The 24,351-nt window shown below is 36.2% G+C and overlaps 1 protein-coding gene and 1 long non-coding RNA gene across 7 annotated transcripts in view; both read right to left on the reverse strand.

Annotated features, from left to right (window-relative positions):
* Positions 1-3,585, reverse strand: part of LOC143188661 (uncharacterized) — a 27,630-nt gene extending 24,045 nt beyond the window's left edge. For 3 of the 4 annotated variants that reach the window (XR_013003557.1, XR_013003558.1, XR_013003556.1), the window contains exon 1: positions 3,448-3,585. This is a non-coding gene — a long non-coding RNA (uncharacterized LOC143188661). The remainder of the gene's footprint in view (positions 1-3,447) is intronic. The other variant, XR_013003559.1, reaches the window with a different exon arrangement.
* On the reverse strand, positions 249-23,824 carry Creba (Cyclic-AMP response element binding protein A). Of its 3 annotated transcripts, none has more exons than XM_076393047.1 (6): positions 23,717-23,824; positions 6,991-7,327; positions 5,323-5,642; positions 4,552-4,824; positions 4,329-4,472; positions 249-3,983 (listed from the first exon to the last, which is right to left on the reverse strand). In XM_076393047.1, the coding sequence occupies exons 1-6, from the start codon at positions 23,780-23,782 to the stop codon at positions 3,798-3,800; spliced, it is 1,326 nt and encodes a 441-aa protein (XP_076249162.1). In that variant the 5' UTR covers positions 23,783-23,824; the 3' UTR covers positions 249-3,797. The 3 variants fall into 3 exon arrangements, with proteins under 3 accessions (XP_076249162.1, XP_076249160.1, XP_076249163.1); XM_076393045.1 differs by having other exon boundaries at positions 4,552-4,842; XM_076393048.1 differs by lacking the exon at positions 23,717-23,824 and adding an exon at positions 12,793-12,853 and having other exon boundaries at positions 4,552-4,842.
* Positions 23,825-24,351: the final 527 nt, after the last annotated feature.

Below are 24,351 nucleotides of genomic sequence, written 5' to 3' on the forward strand. Positions count from 1 at the left end.
ATCTCCAAAATTAAACGAAACTAAAATTAACACACTTATCAAATCATTACTCTTAACTTTAGTATTATTAAATCTGCTCCCCACTACAAATGGGCAGAGCAGAGAGTGCAAGGCAGAGTATAGTGGGGGGTAAATCTGCTCAGCAACCTAGAGAGCCCAATACCTACTGCCTTGACTATACGAAGTTCAGCTCAAAACTGATTAATTAATTTTTCCAACATTTCTTGAACAAAATTTAAACGAATGCATTGAAGTCACATGTGTTTATTCTTCGTCATATAATATTTTCGAAATCGTGAAAATCACGTGCGATATCGGACACGCGACACTGTACACTAGTTCGTAAAGATAACAGGATGAACATCGATTACACGTAAAGACTCTTCAGGATAAATTATACACTCGACATACACACATATGCAAGAGACACGAAGACGCGACGTAAACGGATAATAATTTTATTCGACGATCGAATGAAATCGACACAAATTATATGGTGTGTGTGACACGCACCCTATTTCTCTCTCATTCTCTCTTTCTCTCTTTTTCTCTTATGTGTATACGTATGCGATTTTTCTTGAAGTGTATACATATATTATCTATTTATATAGAAACATCTTATGTATACATATAATATATCTCTCTCTTTTTCGCTCTCTCTCTCTATATATATATATGTAATCATTTTTATATAAAGCTTCATTTATAGAATATATTAAACTCTTTGTTGCACGATAAAACTGCTTAAATTGGCATTTTGTACACGAATTGTGATTCCCTAGCGTACCAGGCGTCCGTGAATATACGATTATTAATTAATCACGGAAACACGAGGCAGCTCGCGAAGAGCTAGTCGTTGAAGAAGTGTGACAATGCCCGCTTAATAGTCGCACAATTATCCCCACCCTTTTCTGGAAATACTCCCACGGAGCAAGTACACGCGCGAGATTACACACACCTCCCTCGTTAATTGCGCGGTTCGAGTCTTGGCGTGGACAATTAAGTGGGCATCGTGCAGTTTGGACGAAATTTGTTATATTGTAGGCTTTAATTCATAGACAACTCTTGAAGAGGAATTTAGAAAGATATTAAAAGAATGCATCTAATATCTTATAACTGCAGAGAAGCAACAGAAAGTTATAACAGTGATTGTTAGAACTTCTTTCTTCAAACTAACTCCTTGTAACAATTCGCAAACAACTCCAAGTTCCTGTTCGATTCATTTGTACCAAGCTTGTGCCTCTGTTGGCTCTGCGTGGGTCGCTTCCGATAAACCCAAATACTAGATTGAACTTTCGACGAAATCTAATTGCACGTTTCTGTCATCGAAGTTTAATAGAAAATTTGTACCTGTCACGTGAAGAATTGGTTACGAGATCGTTGAGAATCGAACATTCTTGAGTTGGAGTTTCGCGACGAAAAGACGCGTCAGAGTAATGATGTGGACGTTTTTTCGGATGCCTTTCATTAGATCAACGAAAGAATGGGAGACACGCCACAAAAACGCGATTCGTATGATGGTCCCTGTAACTTTCTTGAGATAATGCCTCGAAATAATCTTAACACACATCGTAAGGATCATGGAGAAAATATGTCAAGGATTTATTCTGTCGTAAAAAATGAAACTCTATTCTTCAAACTTCTCTTCATAAAAACAGTATTTTCTAAGCAATCCAACATTGGAAACAATGTATTTCATTTGTTACTAAAAGCTAGAGACAATTAGAATGGAAGCCTATAATTTTATCCTTTACAAATATTTCTAGAATTAAATTAGCTTTTCAAATTGAAAAATTTTATGGAAGAAAGCTCAGAAAATAGGGTCATATTTTTTACGTAGTAAAATACTAGAAGCAGAATATTTGCTCTGTAATGCTTCTAGAACTGTTCTGTACTTTTACATTTTCTAAATGAAAACACATATTCTAAAGAAAATGTTACAGAGTTTAAAATTGATATGACCAACACGATGCATGTAAAAATTTATGATTTCTTTTACCAATTATATCCGATAGCAAACTGTTGAGTTATTCATTTATTCGGTGTAGTTAGAAACACTCTAATTCTACACTGAATAACTTTGTTCTGCAATCGATAACTAGAATTTAAATAGGTAATAAAGGTTTGATCTTCAACAAATGGCAGCGTTAATGTTCGAGACAGTCTCTCAAAATCATTCGTTAACGTTTCTATTTGACTGTAATGGATGATATTTGTACCTATAAGCCATGAGAAGATAAAAAGACGATAACACATTCTCGAGCATTGATTTATGAATGTCTAAACTCGATCGTAAAATAGGATGCAGCACAATCTTGCAGTACAATCAAACAACAATGATTCTGCGTTACGAATACATTAGAATTGTCGAACATTTTCCTCAAGCTTCATTCCTTGAAAAATCTGGTTTGATAGGTATCAAAGCACACCTTTAATAGGATCATTATAGCGTTTCATTTAAAATACTGTGCTTTCAATAACTTTCAAACCTGATTTTATAAAAAATGAAAGCCTAAACAAGAAAATTTCATTCCACATTTCTATGTTGCTTTATCATGAAAAATTGCACTGCACCCTTTTATCATACTAATTCTAGAAAACATTATGTATTTCTATATTCTGTGGCGCGCATTTTAAAAATAGATCGATGTCGCCGTCGTCATTACACCATTGTCGCTAAAATCTTAATGAAAATATTCTCTCAACGCGAGAAAATATTCGTTTGAAAAATATAATGTACAAATTCGTGTACGAATTATCCTTAAACTAATAGTAAACTCCTATATATATAATATTCTCTCGAGAAAAATTTGCGCCACTTTGAAATCCGTTACCTGCGAAAGAATTACGCGCTCATATTCTTGCAAACTGTTATCAATTGTACGTTATTACACACTATCATGGGCACCCATACAAGTACACTGACTGTCGGACGAATTTAAGAGCTCTCTCGTCACCCTCGGCGATATAAATATCGAAATGCAAATACACGATTAGTTCGAGGTGCACGAGAACACTGTTAAATACTATATTTATTAAGATAAACTTTCACGCTAAACCGTTTGCTAATTTCAATGGAAATCAATCGTCCCATCTATCACGTAAATTATCCTACACAGCTTATCGAACAAGAAAAGAAAGTACCTTCTTTTAGATGCAGCTGTTTTCATCGATCCACCTCCTTTTTTTAAATAATATCAAACTCGAAGATCGAAACATTCGCTGCGCTTTAAAATGCAACTTTACAATTCTCTAAATTAACAAAAAAAATTAGAATATATTCCTCGGCCGATCGTTAGAAGAAAAAGGCACTCCCGGCTAATTTACATCGAGTTTCTTCGATTACTATTCAATGAAACTGGGAAGACGACACGACCCAAAACGAATCCTCGGTTAGTCTTAGGCAAAATCGATCGTTAAGTAGCGATCACGCTCTAAAATACTTACTCTGCGTAAGGAAGACTTCACAGGAATGTAAAGAAATTGCACAAGTTCCCTGGAAACAGGCTCTCCTCTCTCTTAACTCCAACGTCTGACTTAGAAACAAGAAGAAGGCTCGACAGAGGCTGCTGTCTTACAAGCACCTGCCAGATGGACTGCACCAAGGGACGAAAAAGGAGGAAGAAACGATCTTAATTTTGACGTTTGACGATCAGGAACACTCTTGATAAACATTCGGATGACCCTTTGGTCTCCAGTCTCTGCGGAGTCGCGGTACCTCCTATAAACGACACAAAAGTGTCCTAGCGAATCGACAGACTCACAAAGAAATATATCTAATGATGAAGAAATGAAGTCTAGGAATTTTGTAATTGTAACAACGCTTGTAGACGTTGCAGCTCCTTCAATAATTCACGGTTTGTGTCCTCCAAGGCGCTCAACCTGTCTCTGTACGAGGAATTCTCATTCGTCAGCATGGTGACTCGTCTTTCCAGACCGTCCATGTATTCTTTCTTCTTCCGACGCGATTCCTGCGCGGATATCTGGAACACCAAGCACACGATGACGATTCAAATTGCGTTTTTGTTCCTCCCATTCTTGAGACATCGAGTTAGCCGGAATGTTCGTGGAGATTTTCAAATAAATAAGTATTACTTGAGTTCATGTCTCTTGAATTCAAATAGCTTGACCTTAATTAACTTAAGTTAAAGTGTATACAAAAATTGAAGATAAGAAAAAGAAAATTGAATCGAAAAGAAGCACTTTCAAGACTCTTATTCTAACTTCTGAGCACTTAAATCACCTCAACGACTGTTTCGTCACATAACATTAAGAATTTCGTATCACCAAAGGCGCCAAATTTAAATAAACTAACATGTGCTACTCACCTTATTTTTAATTTTTCTGCGGACCTTCTTCAGTGACTTCTCCTCTTGTTTGGTTAACGGCAACTTCGTGGGCACTGGATACCCCTCAGCAATCAACGTCCTTTTCTCCTCCTCGGTCAGCGTGAGGACACCTGTCGATCCTTTCTGCAAAATTGAGTACACGTTACGTTTTATATGTCTCACAGTCTGTGTCATCTTTTTCTGAGCTACGTGCTATACTCACAGGCTGACAGGATATCAAGGGTGTGTGGATTGGCTGTCTAGTGGTATGTGTGCTGTTCGTGACGTACAATCTGGGTGTCAGAAGACCTCTGAGATTCTGTGCGTGCGTAGAACTCTGGGAATCGCGACGTTCCGGCGAACAGGAAGCGGAAACAGCACCTTCACTATCAGAACTCGCGCTACTCGGCGGTGTTGGAGGTAGACCTTGCCTCGATGTGTGCAGCGTTGCACCCTTTTCGTCACTGGCTGCTTCGTTGTACTCTACTTCCATACCCTTGGAACACAGAGATTTCTATGGTTTTGAAACATGTCAGTATTCCATAGGCAATACAGAATTTCTAAACGATTGTCAATTAAGATTACTATTACTATACTATTGTGTGAAGAAAATCTAAAGCAACTATAGTTGAGAGGTGTTAACCGTTGTAAGATTATTCCAGATCCTCGTGGATCATTCAGAGTCCGAGTAGAAAGTGACCTGATTTCATCGTATTCAGACCAGGTCTTTCCATATTTAAAATATATAATAAGTAATGTAATTATTTCAAAATAATACAATGTGTTATTCGAGTAATCATTTTTTAAATATTTTATTTCAATAATGCCCAAGCCCAGTATGAGGCACCTAACGAATCAGGTAGCTAACAAGTAGTATCTACTAAACTGTCCTTTAGTGTGATTCTAGAGATCCAAGGATATTCAAAATAATTCCATTTTCATTTTCAGAAGACATCAATCGAGATGACAATGAGGCAAATGAGTAACAAGCTACCTGATAATACTCCTCATCGTCTTCCTCACTGTCGCTGGTTTGAGACAGGTGGTTCTTCGAAAAATGAAGACTCTGAGGGAACATCATGGTTATTGTACTCTTGTCGTCTACTATCGTCGTTTGGCAGGATTCTGAGGGGCTGCTGGGCGCGCTGAGCGGTTCCCCTTTGATCTCTGTGCATTCCACATCTTCAGGTACTAGGTCGTTGTTTCTCTTTAGGATAATGGTGGAGGTAGAGGACGAAGACAATGACGGGGGCAATTCGCCGCGTCCCGAGGCTGTGTTCAACGAAATTGCTGGGAAACACTCCTCTTCCATGTCTGAAATGAAAACAATCCCCTTGCACTTAACTCTATGTCTATTCCTCGTGGTAAATTTTCGAGCATCTGTCACATGATATTTAGAGATCTAGAAGATCTAGAGCTCTGGGCTCTAAAGATTTAATGTCATTTACGTTCTATTAACTATTTAATTATAAAGTTTCCTCGCGGTCTGTACTCGTCATAGGCTCACAATCTGCTAAAAATGAATTTATAGTAATGACGTATTTCTAAAGTCAACTCATGTGTAAATAATTTAGTCGTGATAATATGTCGAAGTAAACTCGTTAACACAAAATAATTACAAAATGTACGTATAAGGAATCTAGTAATGAATTTCTAACACGAAAATACTATACTTTGCTATTTTTGTCACGAATCTGAATATATACTACAGAGTGCAGGAAATTTGAGTTTGGATCGATCTTCAGCAAATTCTAGTCAGCCAAGAACATTACTAAGCTTTGAAAATAAAAATACTACTTAGAATAAATGACAGTTTCAAAGATGAAACGGAAATGGTGCGTGTGTAATGGTAATCAAGATACAAGGTAATGAGATCCTCTAATTAGAGGCTTCTGATATGTCAAGAAATCCAGGAAACGGTGTCATCTTCAACGGTTAATGGATTGATAACGTTTGCCCGTCAGGTCAATCAGAATATATTTATCTCTACTTCCTAGAAACAAAGAATGTTATTGCTTATACGTTGTAATAGTATACTCTACCATTATAGGTCCTAATATAGCAGTATCAGAGACCTCAAAGTACTTTGCGCATTAACGTCACTCCATCAACTGCGATATTATATTATACTAACATTTGAGATCGAAGAGAACCTATAGTTGAGAGAAAGATGAGATATTCTAGGTATAATATGGGTAAACGTTATCTATCGCTCAAAATCAGAGAGTTCTATACTACTATTTCTAACTAGCTTGAATAACTGCCAGTTTTGCTCTATCTATTATTCTATTCTAAAACAAAGGTAAAATGTTGGATGAAATAAATTCCCAAACTATGACACGCATACTTTTTAATTAGGCTATGCCAATTTCAAATATATCAGGCTAAATATTCACTTGTGAACCATGTAACTAATGGTTTACGATATATTAACAATTGAAGTTGCTCTGTATAATCTATTTATAAATTTAAAAATATAAAAATTTGAAAATTTCTAAATCTTCCAAAAAAGTAGAAAAAAATACACTTCATAAAAGACCAATTCTTTATTAATGCGATGAACTCTAATAGAAATATAAGAACAACAAATCAGATACTACTTCTGTGAGTACTGCATACTCATAAGAGTTAAGCTCGCTATAAAATGAGTTTTCCCACGTACCATCAATTCTACTGCGAATGTCCAACGATTTGTGGTGGTCCAGGTTATTAGGGTCGATAGAGGAATTAGTATTCGATAAGGGTGCATCAACCGTCTCAGCGGATGAGCCGGAATTAGGGGTGTGTGGGTTGGCACCCGGCGTCGCAGGGCTCGGAGGTGGACTGGACGTCAGGAGACTGTAACTGTGTTCCGATTTTATCGGTCGAGGACCTCCTAAAGCCGCGTCCGTCATCAAACGATCCCTCAAAACCACTCCCAGCGAGGATTTGTCTCGAACACACAGCACGTTGCCCCATTCTTCTTCCTTAGTTCCCATTAGAACATCCTGGCCCAGTCCCTGCAAACAAAAGCATTTTTTTTATATTACTGTTGTCTTCGCACAGTCCAATTTCCAGCTTTTCGTGTTTCCATTAATTATTGTATTATTGAGTACGAGGATACCCTTCTTGATTCAATTGCAAAGGAAATTTTATTTGATATATAGAGGATTTCAGAGTCTTTGGTTAATATATTTAAAAAAACTCTGACATCAAATTCAAACAGGCAAATTAAGCTGAAAATAAGTTCTAAGAAATATAGAAAAAGATGCTGTCAAAATTAAAAGGTCTGTAAACCACATCGGTTACGTTATTTTTATTCTAAAGGTTGACCATCAGATCTAGTCGATTCTACTCTCAATAAGTACTAACGCCTGGAGAGCTAGTGTCAGGAATTTCAATGAAGAAGGTTCGAGGTCTGAATTCGGAATAAGTGCTTAAACCTTCATTTCAATTTTACGGTGTGGTGAATTTAACTTAAAGAAAGGTTCGCCTTAAAATGTGAAAGGTGAACTCCACATTTTATTAAGGACAGGTTCACGCTGTGCTAATTACCAGATCCTCCTTCAAGGTGTACCTATGGTGTCCATATGAATAATTATTTTGTGTGACTAGCAATTCCTGAGTATCTCTAAGTTCTAAAGATAGATGTATCATCCTATACACACAACTGTACCTTATTTTTTTCTGCATTTTATTAGAAGTAATTCTAGTATTCAAATTAAGGCTGAAAAAGAGAACACTGGATGCCCAAATTATCCTTGCAAATTAGATTCATCTTTAATCAGGACCATTTATAGCTGGAATATTCTCATGAGATTAGCACAAACTCTTCCCATTGAAGATTTTTTAGTTCCACTTCATTTTTCCCATACCACCACAACCCTGTTATTGACTTTCAACTTCCAAAACTACCTCCTTCCATACAACCCACTACGAATCTGGAACTCTCTCAGATCCCGTTAATTCTCCTCTACAACATGAAAACCAGAGCTCAACAAACTAACAAAGTTCTTGCCCCATCCATAAATAGATAACAACAGAGTTAACTGTACCGAATAGCTTTTTCTATACTCTCATCTCAATTTTACGCATCATATTACATCTTTCCCATCATTAATCCAGTTTTGCTTAGACCTACTCTCTCACCATCTATAATTAGCCGATGCATACATTCACCACCATCAAGAATACAGCTTTCTATCATCGTCGACCATTCCACTTGAAATAGGCCAACAAAAGAATTAATATCATTATCGAAGGAAACACTACAGCCAATCGAGGAAGGTCGCTTCTTTCCCCTTACTGTCCACTTTTTTCACCCCGCTTGGGAAGAAATCTCGTCCTGGGGCAAACAGCTACCGTTCACCACTGGAGAAAGGTTTCGTCTCCAGTTCACGCTCGCGCACGTAAGTAGTTGCCAAGCACAGAGTGGACGAACGGTGCAAATCAATGGACGAGAGTGGGACGACAACGTTCGAGGCTGTCAATGGCTGCCAGTTGTCTCGGCGAAGGTGTCAAGGACCCTGCGTCTAAAATTGTACAAGAGCAGTCATGGTGCGTTGCGCAGACCACGGAGAAGGGCGCTCACGCTCGGCGAGCGGTCAAGTTGAAGGTCGAGCTGGTCTGAGAGCCAGTCGTCCTAGCAGACGGGCTCGCCCTTATTCCGCAGGGCCTCTTCCTTTCGCGCGCGAGTAATGCGGAACTCGTAACGCGCAGAGGCGAAGGCGCGAAAAGGTTCTACCTTTGCTGTTTAACCTGCGAGTCGGCGCATATCCTTTGGTGCTTTTTTCTCTTCTTTGTGATCAAGCTAAGAGCTGTACTCTGTTGCTTAACCCTTAGCGTACCAAGGTGGGATCAATTAGAGTCTTCAATACTATGCCAAGACGTGCGATTTAAAATATTCGAATTTTTAAACTTTCAAATCTTCAAGCATTTAAATTTTCAAATTTTAGAATTTTCAAGCTTTCAAACTTTCAAATCTTCAAACATTCAAATTTTTAAATTTTCGAATTTTTGAATTTTCAAATCTTCAAATATTCAAATTTTTAAATTTTCAAATTTTTGAATTTTCAAATCTAAAAATTTTCGAATTTTCAAACTTTCAAACTTTCAAATCTTCAAACATTTAAATTTTCAAATTTTTGAATTTTCAAACTTTCACATCTTCAAACATTCAAATTTTTAAATTTTCGAATTTTTGAATTTTCAAATCTTCAAACATTCAAATTTAAAAAGTTTCGAATTTCCGAACTTTCAAACTTTCAAATCTTCAAACATTCAAATTTTCAAAGTTTCAAACTTTCAGACATCAAATTTTCAAATTATTTGTTCCAGTTCTTAAAATTTCCTCAATTGAATAGTATTCAAAATTTCTAATCTATCATCCTCCATACCTCTACAAGCGACTTCACTCGCGTCTTGTTGTTGCATGTCTTTCCTCTGTAACAGGACATTCCTCTAACGGAAACAACAAACCTCGTAATTTCCAGAAGCAGACAATTATTCTGCCTTAGACAATCAGCAATCAGCAACCTAAAGCTCTGCTTCGAACGACACTCTCTGTCCTCCGACGATTCGACGAAATGATCAAAACGAAGAGATTTGTTCTTGGTTCGAGCGACAGAAAATTGTGAAACAACCGGTCGCGTTCCAGGTTGGAAACTGAGGCATGAAACGCCTGTATCCGCCAGATCTGTTGCAGTCCAGCAATGCGGAACTCGGGACCCAAGGTCGCGACACGACTCTTCGTTTTCTCCCTCGCCTATCTTTCCCCAGCTCCCCTCCCTCTGTTGCATTTACCCCTCTGCCCCATTCCATTAAGCCTTGGTCGCAGCATCGCCGCGTTTATCTCGCGCCATCCACGTTTCACTTCCGCCGGAAGTAGGCATACTGGGTAACGGGGCATTTTCTTTTCCATCCTTTGCGAGATACGAGTGTTTTCATAGGCGATCCACCTGATGCCCATGGAAGACTCGAGCCACAAAGAGTGTATGCATATTGTTCAGACTAATCAGTTCGAAGACGTGGAATTCGTTTGAAGGAGTGGAACATGAAAGGAGCGATAAGTCTTGGAAATTCTGAGAGGATCGAAATAGATAGATTTCCTGGGATTATATTCCTTAGTGACGATTGGAAATGGTTGATTTTATGAGGAATAGGAAGATCATTTTATTCTTAGCTGGTATGATCAAGGAACAGTTTTTAAGTTTATTTTTTGTATTTTTCTTATGGAGAATTTATGACCGGTAGTGTACGTGTTATAATAGATATTAATTTAGATTATTTTAATTTCTCTTAAAATAACTTTTATTATATTTCCAACACAGAAGATCCTCGAAGACACGTTTTTGCACATAAGATTGAGTAAGCGGTAATTCTATTCCCTATATTATATTGATTTCTATAGATAAATTTTTCTATTAAGAAAAATATCGTATTGATTTAACATACATTTGATTTTAAATTAAGAAAGAATCGTTCAACTTTTCGCAAAAAGATATTCTTTTGCAAAATATTTTCGTCAAAAACATATTACATAAGCTCACAGAAGATAATTTCAATCTTGTCCGATAAATTCCGAAGTCTTCAGAATGTAAAAAGTACAAAGAGAAAGTACAACAAAGCTTGAAAATCTAAAAGAATTCTTTAACGATTCTTACAACCAAAGGCACTCTCCTTCGCAATGGCTGGGCGGCTGAAAAGCAATGGGTTGTCACAATATCGAAATGGAAATTGCCAGTTAGTAACCGCAAGTATCTACAATTTCGTGGCGGCACTGACACCATCAGGCTGAACCAGCGAAATAACTGTCAGAGAAAATTGCTGAGCCACGACACTGTCGGCTCTTGCACTTCCCGTATGGCTCTGCGAATTAATACCAATGATGAAACTACGATCGACCGACTGACAGTTACTGTCTTGGCGCAAACACGATTGAAGATACCCTCCATACCTCTACTTCTCGATAACAGAAAAAAGCATTTTTCCTCGTGAACCGTTACGATATTTCAGAGTCAAGATGAATCACGAATTAATATAAAAACAGTGAAAAGTTCATTTTGAAATCAATTAAAAATCCATAACAACAGAGAAGATAGTCTTATAACGAAGATACGATCTTGGAAACTGGTATTCCCAGTTCAACAACGAGGAAAACAATCATGACTTCGCAACGAGGAAACAGCAAGGCACGAAGTTATTTCAAGCATTTAGCAGAACTGACCTTTCTTCTCAGCAGTTTGGCAATAAACTTGACTGCACGGCTCGGAAACTCAATTGCACGCATCGGAGCAACGCGTGAAGAAACAAAGTCACGGCCAGTGAAGGAAGCAGGTGGAAAATGTTCGAACGATAGCGCAAAAAAACATTGTGTAATGAACAAAATCAAGCGTTTGATCTTTTTTCAATCAGATTTCGATCAATTCCATGGTACACTGACTTGGTAATTGCTTGACTCGTTTCAGAGAAACGCGCAGAGTCACGGCCCGAAAATTTATTGCGAATTGTATGTTCTCCTAGAATAAACTGTCCCGATTAAGCTTTTACGATCTTGATGGTCGAGCTACTTGATAATGCTCGTTCATTTGTGAGATAGAAATGATCGGTCTGTGTTCGAGGAAAACACTCCACCAATCCGGTCAGGCAATCAGATATTCAATGTTACATAAATCCTTTGACTCCTCGGAATTACGATATGAAAGCTAGAATGAAGCAACGAGAAGGAATATTCAAATTTCGAATTTTTTAGAGAGTTAAAGCAACGAATTTCTGAGGCTTGAAATTCGAAATTATGAAATCTCTTCGATTGATATCGGAGTTACCACATTTTCTAAATCAAAGGCACGAAATTATCAAAGTTTTCCAAGTTAGGATAATTATGTAAGTAACTAATTATATAATCTTACCACAAAATAAGATTACTTTCACTAAATCATATTTAACTTTCAACTGGTATGGTATCAGTACTATAGTATAATAATAAAATAGAGTCACAGCAATTCTAGCATAAAAACATGATTAATAGTAGCAAACAGAATAGTCATAACTTTTAACCCCATTAATTTCTCTAAATTATTTCTGCTTATTTTTCATACCAAAAATTAAAAGTAATCGTAAAAAGCTAACAATTAAAATAGAGGATAAAAATCACAAAACATAAATTTGAAATAAAGAATAGTATATGTAACACATTTCAAATATTCATTTAAATTTCTACTCCTCATTTCAAATTATTTCCACTCAGGTTTAATTTAGCCTCCAAAAGTCTCAAATTATCCCAAGCTCAGGAACTAAAAACTAGCAAACATCTATCGTTCATAAATCTAGTAATAGAAGATTACGAAGTTGGCAGCCAGGGACGTAAGTTTACCTTACGTCCAAAAATTTCCGCTGACTCTCCACGAGGATCGTAAAGGGTACAGGCGCGGCAGGGGGGGGCACAAGGCGACCTATAGGATTCTAGTTGGCAAGAAGTCACTTTTACCAGCGTGTACCAGTCTCGATGAAGTCACGAAAAAAGGTGAACGTCCTCGAGAGTCTCATCCAAACCCCGTCACTTAGGTCTCTTCCCCTCCTTCTTCATGCCCAACGAACTACGAGCCGCACTGACTGCGATGAAGAGGACGACAGGTCTTCTTTACCGGGCATAGCGACTCGTTTCAAAACCTGATCCCTTCCGAACAGGTACCACTCGTTGCGTTCGACTATCTCAGGAAAGTCGAGAAACTTTAGAAACCCTGAAACGCTGGAGAAAAATACCTACCCGTCTGACTTTAAATACCGGAAGTACGTCCCATAACATCGGTTGAATGTTTGCCTAAAATAAACTTCAACATTTTAAAGGCTTTTTATGTTCTAAACGGCTAAATTCCATAATCGTTAGTGTATTTAGATTTTGTTAGGAAAATCACGTCACAGACTTGGGCAAGCGTAAGACGAAATTAGATTAAAGGCGCTGTTTTTGAATTTAACAGAAGAGAACATAAATTATATCAAATGTTCTTAACTTTTTATTTTATCAAGCTGTTAAACCCTTCTGCGTTTGGTGTATGCAATAGTGTCATACAGATTAAGTAGTAAATATAAGTATTTGTTTTTGATGAATGCTAAAGTTACTAGAGTTTATGACACTTTATACAAGATGTATTCAGAATTCTATTGTTTGGTACTAACTGCTAAGAAAAAAGATTTCCTTCCACATTTTAAAGAATCGATCCTAAAAGAATCTTACTATGTTGTAATTTGTATAATTTCTCAATTTTTGTTAGTATATTCATGGGTGTTTAGATATTTATGGAAAATTTAAAATATCAACAAGTATAAAATATGTACAGTTTAATCATCACTAATGAGAATAAAAAATTGAACAAATTTGTAAAGCACTGACTCAACAAAATTTACCATAGGAAATAAAATTTAAATTTTCAATGTGTAAAATATTTAGTAATCCTCACGGCTCCAAATAATTCATCGTCTCCCTACGGGAATACCGTAAAGGGACAGCTAACTTCCTCCCTAAAAATCGTGGCCGAGCAGGTTGATCGAGCCAAGGGAGCAAGCCACAGCCTCTTCTCTGGAATTCAACCGAGTTCTCACGTACCTTTGGGAATTATTTACGCCTCGATTTCCTCCCCGGGACCGTGACGACCACGAGCAACATTTCCCTCGACAAAGGCTCAGGTGGCAGTCGATTCAACAGGTAGTCGACGACTCCAACCGAGAATTACACGCGGTGGCTCAGGCTTCGGGGAAAATGCGCTTTCCAGGGTCGAAACGTTGTCTTAAGCCGATCAGCTTCTTCGTAGGAATTCACCTTTCGAATTGAACGCGACAGACAAACATGACAAATATAATAGGTCGAAGGTGTTCGATAAGAAAAACACGCTGCAATTTGTGACACTTCGGTATTTATTACCTTTGTATATCTACATGAAGCAGGAATGATTTAAATTGACACGCTGAGACGGAAATATATGTAATAGAGTTTTGCGAAATTCGCTGATAACTTTCCTTCGTTATTAACTTCTATTCGATCGTAATGTAATAGTTAATAACGCTGTGAGAAATTTTTTTAATATTGATGATGGTACTAATTTTAGAAATTGATTTTGTATTGTCTAGGAATAAGAAATATTTACTTGTAGGTATATAATATACGTATAAATGTGGAGACTTGAGGATTTAGGAATTATTTTTTATCGTACTTGAGGGCTTGTTTGTAAAAGCTAGTTTCCTTCATGTCATGTATATCTTTTAACAACCGTCTGTGTTGTAACGAATATCTATAACGTTAAGAAAAGCTACTAACACAATTGACTGATTGTGAGTCGAGTCACCATTGGTTACATCAGTTTGTGTTAAAGGGGGACTACAGTAATTCCGAAACAAACGTGTAGCAGTCGTTTGTTGAGGAACGTAGACTGATAAGCGTAAAATACTGTTTTAAGAATTATCAGATAAACTGGTATGTACTTTTTCTGTATGGAACAACTGGAAACGAATTTAACAGAATTCTTGCAATTAGTCTGTATTATTGTACAGCCATGATATATATATTTAATCTTGATATATGTAGTGATACCAGAACCTTTAATAAGAAATGAGACGATATTTTTAGGGTACAGGAAGTCAAATTTTCAATAAATGCCATTGCAAAATTTGATTTGCTAACATGATAAAGGTAAAGATGATAATCTATGATAGACACTGCTACTCTCACAGTATGTGATAAGCAAGAAATGTAAGAATATCGTGCATATTTGAACGTAGGTAATATACATATAAGTAGAGAGATAATAACGGTGTAATGACGATACAACATTAACATAATAATAAAATAATAACATTAGAATAACACAGTAACAGCATTTCACTTGCACTCATAAATATGTATATTACTATTGCAGTCGTAATATACTGATGATATTGCATTAATATAGTACCTGTAGTAGTCTATATACATTACTCACATGGTAACGATAGCAATAATATATTAACAGTAAAAATTTAAATATTCTAAATTGTAATATAGTAATACTGTTATAAGAATATAGCAATGAATACAGTAATGATATAAAACTCAATACTAATATAATAACATAATAGCATGTATATTGCAGTAATATTATATAAGTATTCAAATATCAAATTCCAATTACAATAGTGCAATAGATAGTGATATCATTAAAAAATGAGTTCATCTATCTCTCATATATTTCTTTCTCTTTCTGTAACTCTCTCTTTCCCTATTTTTCCTTTGTAGAGTTCTATCTACGCTTCATAACCGTAATAATAATAATTATATAATACTAATTTATTACCACTCGAAAACAAAAATTTTCGCTAAACGAAATCAAAGTAAGTTCCAATTCGTATGCAATGAATTTCATTTCGACTTTCAAATGTATCTCTTCATCATTGCACAGGAATTACTCGTGACAGAGGTTTAAACTTGTCTTGATAACCCAACACTCCAGTCCTGATTTGATTTATCACAAACCGCGATGATACAAATTCCTCAAACCATACGCGATTGTTTATGCCAGTGCACTGGTCCTTCTCGAGAACCGAAAAGGGTATAGGAAATGTCGAAGAAAAATTAATAAGGAGAGGAACAAAAAAAACTCAAACAACTCGATAGAAACCACGCTCGGTAGTAGATAAACTATTATCGGTCCGACAAGCCTGCACACGTATAACGAAGCGCGCAATTTTACGTTGAATCGTTTATGACCTCTGCGTTTATCACAGTCGTATACCTGCAACTACTCACTTTTTACGTGCCCGATAAAACCGCCCCTTCCTCAAGAAGAAAAACAGAGCAACGGACTATCGAGTGGAACCAACGCGATATAATTCGTACTCTATATTTAGAACTAATTCTAATCACGCCACGAGAACTAAATATTCAATACACAAAATTCTTTTGGTGCTAATACTGAATGTATCAGTGGATATGCAAGTAGATATATTGCAGATCTGTCTGGAAGTTGGAATTCAGAAATTGAAACAAAGTAAAAGATTTTTTAAATATGAAAATATTAAGTACTTAAATATTTAAATATTCAAATGTTTGAGAATTGAAACAATTGTACTGGCTTGTAATTTAAAAAATTTTTGAATTTGAAAATTTTAAGATTCAAAAATTTAAATATCAGGGAAAATATATAAAATACATAGAAGAGAGAAAATATTAACGAACATTAAAGGTCATGATTTAAACACAAAAATATAATCTATTACTTTAAATTTCTTAAGTTTTTTATTAAACGAAATGGAATCATTTCGTCCTATGGTTAATTGAGTGAAAGCATTGCTAATGTTGAATCGCTCCCATAAAGGCAGAGTAGCTTCTCACTTTTATCACTGTTTCATTCCCCCTCTTTCCCCTTCTACTTAATGGGTGATAATGTATCACCTGTATCTTCGATTACAGATATCATATCATAGCGCCACGACATTACTTCGTTCAATACGTAGCACTGTTTTTGTATTTCTTTTATTGAGGAATCGTAAAATAAAATAGTTCATTGACAATCAATGCGCATTCGTAATTAGATTATGTTTAGAATTTGTATTTACATTCCAGGTTGAGTATTATATCATTAAATGTGAACGAAGAGTTGATTATCATGCTGACTTACAATTTTCCTTTTCTGTTAATGAAGTATTTACTAACTTCGAATTTATTCAACTGAAGAAAAAAAAATGTATAAATAATACATAGAACCAGTGAATCTCACAATCTTTTACATTTCACATCAACTGCCAAGGTAAATTAGCAGAAGCTATCTTACTATTCATCACAGTAATTTCGTGTCAAGTGAAAAGCGAGAAAGTAGAATTTATCACTCCCAAGACTCTGTGCGTACCTTTCGTTTCACTCCGTAAAAGTTTGCTGCTTTTTTTCATACTTATTTTCAATTTCACGGTCGAAGTTGTAGCGTAAAGTACTTCAGATCGATTCACCGTAATTTAATAATTAATCTCAAGTACTGTTATCTAAATATAGAATATTTAAAATTAAAATAAGAAGTCTGGAAGTCGATACATTCCATGATAGTTTGTTTAAACAGTACCCTTGTAACTAATTCAATGAATGTTCGTCTATGGCTGATTGTAGATTGCTTTATCTATTTCCTCTGATAGTGCTCGCCCAGTGGTTGATAAAGTAAGGTGGTAGAGGAAAGTACCCTTGTTGAGACCTGAGCTCATTAAACCAGATAACACCCACGCACTTTTTAAAATAGCTACAATTTGGAATAACAGTCGAAGGCGTTTCGATAACCATTTTTTTTTAATGAAATCGAAGTAAGTGCAGCCTAAAATATGGAGCAAGTATAAGTATTTCCTCTGTACATGTGACTTTCAATCGAAACACGTGGCTGATAACCTACGAGTGATTCTTGTTACTTCTCCATTCGATAGTGAATAAGACGACGTTTGACGAGTGAATTAGCAACAGGTGTCGATTATGAAAATCAATAAGCCATTAATTACAACATTTGTTACGAAAATTCAACAACCCGCTTAATTATATAACGTATTGAATCGCGTGATTACACAACCGAGCAAATTTAATTTTTTTTCATTTAAAGTCGACTTCTAACATAAAAACATATAGAAATGTTTGAAAATTAAAAAATTAAAATTCGAAATTTGAACACTGAATAAAAATTTCAAAATCAATCTACCGTAAGGCCACCTGAATCAACAATCTCTTTCTTTAACAAAAATTAGAATTTTAAGGTGATATGTGAAAATTTCTTTTAATTCAAATATATGTCTATAGGATTCTATGTCTATGCCTACAGTTATAGACGCAAAAGTTACAATTGAATAACTGCAACCTACTTAATACAATGTTTCAGCTATTATAGTTAAGCATACACAAAGGATAACGTTCCCGAGCGGTTATCTACACGACTCACGCATAGTTATCTGTGTGTCCTTGTGAAGGCGTTCGTGACTAGCTATCATGTCAATAATAGCAACAATTTCGCGTGGAATTTTCCAAAAGTAAAGCTTTTATAGTCAATTTTACGAATGCCACTAAATGCCTCGAAGCAAATGATAATATTTTGTCCTCATTCCATTTTACTCGTAGTCAGAGACAGCGAGTTTACATTAGCAGAAAAATTCATCACTAACGAGCAATAAAAGTCTTGTTCGGGAAAGTTTTCGCCGTTTCCTATTTCGATAAAACAGAACGATTGCGATGAAGCAGCAAAGCATCGCGAACGTAAAACGCACGTCCGACTTTCGCGTTCGAGGAAAACCCGATTCTACACAGCCGACATTAAAGGCCACGGTACAGTGAACTCCTTGCGGACAACCTTCATCCTTTCCAATTTGTTGCCGCGGACCGTACTGATGCGTAACAGCGATCAAGGAAGCGAGACGAACGTGAAAAAAGGGGTATAAAGAAGAATAGCTGAATGGACACAGTCAGCTCGGAGTAAAACAGAGGTACCTATCCTTCATTAACATCTACATAGAAACTGCTGGAATTCCCATTGAGGTTTCATGAATATATTTGGACACATTCGTTCTAAGAAGCCAATACAAATAAACAGAGTATTCTTGAGATTACGAGGGTAAGTGATTTCAGTGTAAATGGAGTTTCGAAATTGTACTGCGACAAAAAATAAAGTGCAGATTAATCGTTACGTACAAGATGAGTCAATAATTGTCATTTGAATTACTTTTATTGACAAGTGTAGTTAATTGCAGAAACTTTATTGTACGTATTATAAGATGTACTTAAGCTACATAATATTTAAAAAATTGAAGTAAAATAATAATAAAGCACAAGACAGAATATAAAGCAAAATTATGATATCATAATTTTGTATCATTTGTACCGTTATACTATACAAGTTTTTGAGTTATAATGGCAAAATAGTTACAATGTTACCTTATTATATTTCTCAAATAAGTACACGTTCCATTGTAGAATAAAACAATCTACAGCATATTGTTATAAGAAAGCTATTGTAATAATACAATAACAATACAACAAATGGTAAATATTAGCACAGCATTGCTATCTATGCATACTTCTATTATATCGTAATACTACTATGATAGTATCGTCATTCTACTTCCACAATTCCGACTGTCAATCGAAAATCCCTAGGCAAGAACCACCAAAACAAACATCGAGAAACGACACACGAATTCAATTACGTAAACACGAATGATTGCTACAGGAAACTTCTTATTGTCTCTGTAGACCGACTTTACCGGTATTTAACGGCACATGGCTGCTGCATGTTGAACAAAAACATGTCAGCGTGACAGACTATGCAAGCACGCGCAAATTCACAAGTTTTCACAAATAATACATGAAGGAAAGGATAATTCCGTTGTATCGCGAGCGTAGCTAGTCGCTTCCTCCTGCAATAATGTTTCCGGTTGTGAACTCGACATAAGGCTACTTCCGGTTTTCGCACCGAAAACTAGCCAACCACAACATTCATCACAGAGCCAGACACTGTCAATCCATGACACTATGGCCGTCGTTATCACTAGCCTAATTAGATTAGATAGTTAATCGACAATTACTGAATTTATATGATGTCGCGCTGAATGAAAGAGCTGGACGCCTAAACAATACTTTACGAAACGCCTGGTAATTAATTTCATTAATTTTTTTTACTTGTCTGTAAAAAAAAGTAAAAGAAATCCTGAAGAAAAATGGAGCAAGATTTAATTAGCGGAGTATTTAAAAATGGTTGATTTCTCACGAGGGTAAAACTAAGACAATGAGTACCCGTACTCAGTAGTAGTTGAGATAAACTCTATCTATTCTTAATCTACTTTTAATTACGACACACTTGTACTGTGTTTTAAAAGAAGATTCTAAGGATTTTCTGCGGCACGAGTGGAGAACGCTCAATTTTGTTGCCGTCATTGGTATAATCTCTGCAGGTCGAGTCCTTGGCAACTCGGTACCCTAGTTTTACTGCAATTTGGTACGTGCGATACGTCCCACGTCGTTTTAAATTGTCAGAGACATCACTTGCAAAACGTCGCTATAAATAGTAACGTCAGGAACCAGCATTATCGAAAATACGGGCGATACTGTTTGATTGTCGTATTTAAAATAAATATATCGTTGTGAGATTTTAGTTTCCAGATTGAACGAAAGAAGGATGTATTTTGCAGTATTCATCGGTTAAAAATCATGGTAACAAGTTCAGAATTTATACGCTTACATTATGTTCTTATTGATCGAATTTATTGTGCTTATCAATCTCCCAAGAAGCTCAATTACGTGGATAGTGAGCTAGTTCCAAGAATACATCAAATGTTAACAGCTACTAAACGATATTTTGCGAAAGGCTTCCGTGAATACTGACCATAAATTACGCACTTCAGCTTATAAAAATAATCGCTACTTCTTCCGTGAAACTTCAGTATATGTGCTACATGTACAACTGTAAGTAGTTAGTAATTAATCTATTCTGGAGTAGTAGTTGAGAGCCTGTGCAGCATCATACTAAACCACTATTTAATGTTACTAGCTCATAAAAAGTTTTTATTAAAGGTGCGTGTATTAATTACAATAAACTGTACAATAAATACGTAGTCCCATTAAAAAGAAATAAACTGTCACTTAAAAATTTCCGTGATGAGCGATGAGGAAAAAGACCAAAGAAAAACTAAACGACCTCGTATCTTTAGCATTCGAGGAAATAACAGTGAACTGAATTAAAAGAAAAAGATCAATCGGCTGAAAACATGTAGATTTACTACTTATAAATCACTGTTACGTATTAAGCAGAATATTCAACAAACGTCCTTATAAGTAAACAAATCACGAGAAGATGTTAATCAGTATTAATTAATCGTATTAATGACCGTATTAATCAGCTAAAGTGCATTATAAGGCAAACGCGATAGAAATAGCTGCATCTAATAACACAGACAAAGAATTGGAAAACGACTGAAAAAATAGATCAAAGAGAAATTCAATAATCCCGAAGCTTCTATTATTAAGAAAAAAATTCCATAAATGGTAACACATGTTCCAGAAGAGTATATCGTCTTGCTCCAAAGCGTCTCACTTCGAACGGCAAGAAATAGGCGGCGACTTGAATGCTAGGCCAACGACCGAAACTTATAGTCGCTACTGTAGTTCTCAATCCTACAGGGTCTGTGTGTTCACAGAACAACGATCCCGACGAACCTTTCCACTGGCAACCACCGTTAAGTTTAACGACTTCGCTCGCTGGAAAGCACTCCGTGCCTCCACAACACCGTCTGAGAGATGACGTAATTGAGTAAAAGGGGATTGACTCCCTCCCCCGAATAAGACGAGCGATCGTCGGGCCTGCATCAAGGCACAGATTGCCTTTCAGTTTCTGTTACGAGAAGATTTGTTAGTCGTCTCACCGAGAATTCGTCATACACTTTACGAGTCGATCAATGTGTAATGAACTAATTCGGTTACTTTCGCGAAACCATCGCCTCGTGCAGTACACTGATCATTCGTATCGTTCTAGTGACTTTTCCATCCCGTTGCATAATTCTCTAGAAAAAACCAAGACGCGCATTTCTTACGGTTGTTCGTTTGGTGCATCGTTCGATTGCAACTGTATACTGCTAATTTATACATACGTGCGTGTATACGTATATGATCATGTGCAAGAGACGATAAGATCGTTATTATGAGTAATTGAAAAATTATCGGAGGCGTCTGCGTACATGTTTTTAGATAATTTCTTGTGTAAGACTCACTGAGAGATAGAGACTAAACTAAAGATGTTTGTGTAATGTTATGAATAACTGGGTGAGGGTTTGATGTACAGCAAAACATGGTCGACGAAAATGATCGTAAAAGGGGGCGACAAGTCAGAAGGTCGGGAAATTACGCTATGAATATTCGATAAGAAGGGAATCCTTCTAGGGTCGTTAAACAGTAATTAGTAAACGGCAATGCGATTATCGGCTTAAGGGTGCTATACCAATAGAGACGAGTGAGTAATATAACAGTAAACACGATATATACGTGACACAATGGGGCGTGTTTCAGTGAATTTAATGGACGAATAATAAAGGCATATTTTCAAATGTCAGATGAGAGATAACAGAACATCGTCGTATTCGGTGCTTCTTTTCTATGAATTATAGAATTTCGTTCGACTTCTCGACCCGTTTTTTAATATTCATTTCTTAACGATCGTTCTAACTGTTATCTGTCATACTACAATTGAGTAAACCTTGTACTACAAACTACGATGTTAATACTTTCTTCATCGCCAGAGAACACACACGTGGATTCCTTACTAGACAAATTATTTATACAGATGGCTAAACTGCGCAGCTTTTACACACATGTTTCTCCTATGGAATATTGTTATAACTCTAGTCTGCTGGGTTTCAAGAATATACCTTTTCGTGATGTCACGTTTACGAGACGTAACCGAACCGTAATAGAACAGTTCTACTCTATACGCGAATACATAAATATGCATAAACAGGCTTCGTGAAATAATTGTAGTAGATATTCCATTAATATTACGTCAGAACCGTGGGAGAAATAATACAATTTTCCATTAAGCAAATGGAAAATTCAAATTCATTATAACGTTAGTGTCTCACACAATTTTCATCAAAGGTTACATTTAATTTTACAACAGAACGGTGTCTTGACCTTCTCGAAAAATTAATTTTAATAGCCTACTATTGTGTTATGACGTGCTAATTAATTATGGAAATAATTTCTTAATAAAATTACTTACACGGTCCCTATTACCACCCAATTAATACGGTAATAAAGTTCAGCGATATTTATATGTAACATTATTTATTCGATATTTGGAGAAACGATTTTTTCAGAAAAAATTTAGAATCCTTGAAATGGAAGACTGAAAACAAATCTTAAAATCCCCCAAAAGTAAATGATCTCATAGAACCGAATTATACTCTATATAACTATTATTTTCTCATTAATAAATATTTGTAACACAGATAGAACCACAAATATTATTTCAATTAAACCCACGTTTCTTTTAAAAACAAATTGTTAAAATTCCTTTCCCAGCTCCCATAGACAATCTCATCATAAAAAAACGCATAACAAGATCTGGAAATCGTGGAAGGCGATCATTCGATATTAATCACAAGTGTTGGTTTCCCTACATAGCAAACATAAATAATTACACGTTAAAAAATGCTGACAATGCAACAACGAGCTCTTCCCAGAAAAAGGAAGTGGAGAATGTAAGGGACACCGCCTACCAATTTTTCTTATACTCGGGCGTCGTTTCCTTTCGTTGATCAATCGAAGACGACCACTTTCTCGGCATGAATGAAACACATGAGAGAAACGGAGCACACGTGTGTCCATCGTGACGCGATAGTCGAAAGAAAACAAGGGGCGTATAGAGAGCGGTACTCACCGGTTCGGAGAGGTAAGACTCCCACAACTCCCTAAGGTCGCTCGTTCCCACGTCGTAGAACTCCATGATCCTCGGTTTTCTCGGTCTTTCCTAGTGCTACTGTTCCCAGCCAATCGTAGTTTCTGCCCATGGAGAACAAAGATCATCAGAGGACTATGGACACGATCTTGCCTCGAGTATCCATCGTTGTCCGAGGATACCAACGCGGTGATCTGAAAGTAGCATTTTTCTCGATAACAAATTTTCAATATATCGGAGACTTTTAATAATATTAAACATATGATGCTTAGGTCATTCATTCTTCCTCTTTCGAAAATGTTACGACTTCGTAGAATAACATCTTACAACGTTTATTTAATGGTGAAGGTTTACTCGAAAATTCGCTCTCTTTGATGTTTAAGAGTATTTCGTGCAGCTGCCGAGGTTCTCAGATACTAAATCTAATTTTGAAGATCTGTAATCTCTGATCTATACATATTCTGATTTTGAAGTTTTCAAATTTGTTAATATCCACATTGTCTAAATTGAAATTTCTTCATTATTTTAATTTTCAAATTTGTAAAACAATTTTATTTCTCTCAACCCTGAATTCTAATTTTCGAAGAACATGACTATAACCTGGCATCTTAGTATGC

Source organism: Calliopsis andreniformis, chromosome 3 (assembly GCF_051401765.1).
Source record: "Calliopsis andreniformis isolate RMS-2024a chromosome 3, iyCalAndr_principal, whole genome shotgun sequence".
NCBI classification, from domain to species: domain Eukaryota; kingdom Metazoa; phylum Arthropoda; class Insecta; order Hymenoptera; family Andrenidae; genus Calliopsis; species Calliopsis andreniformis.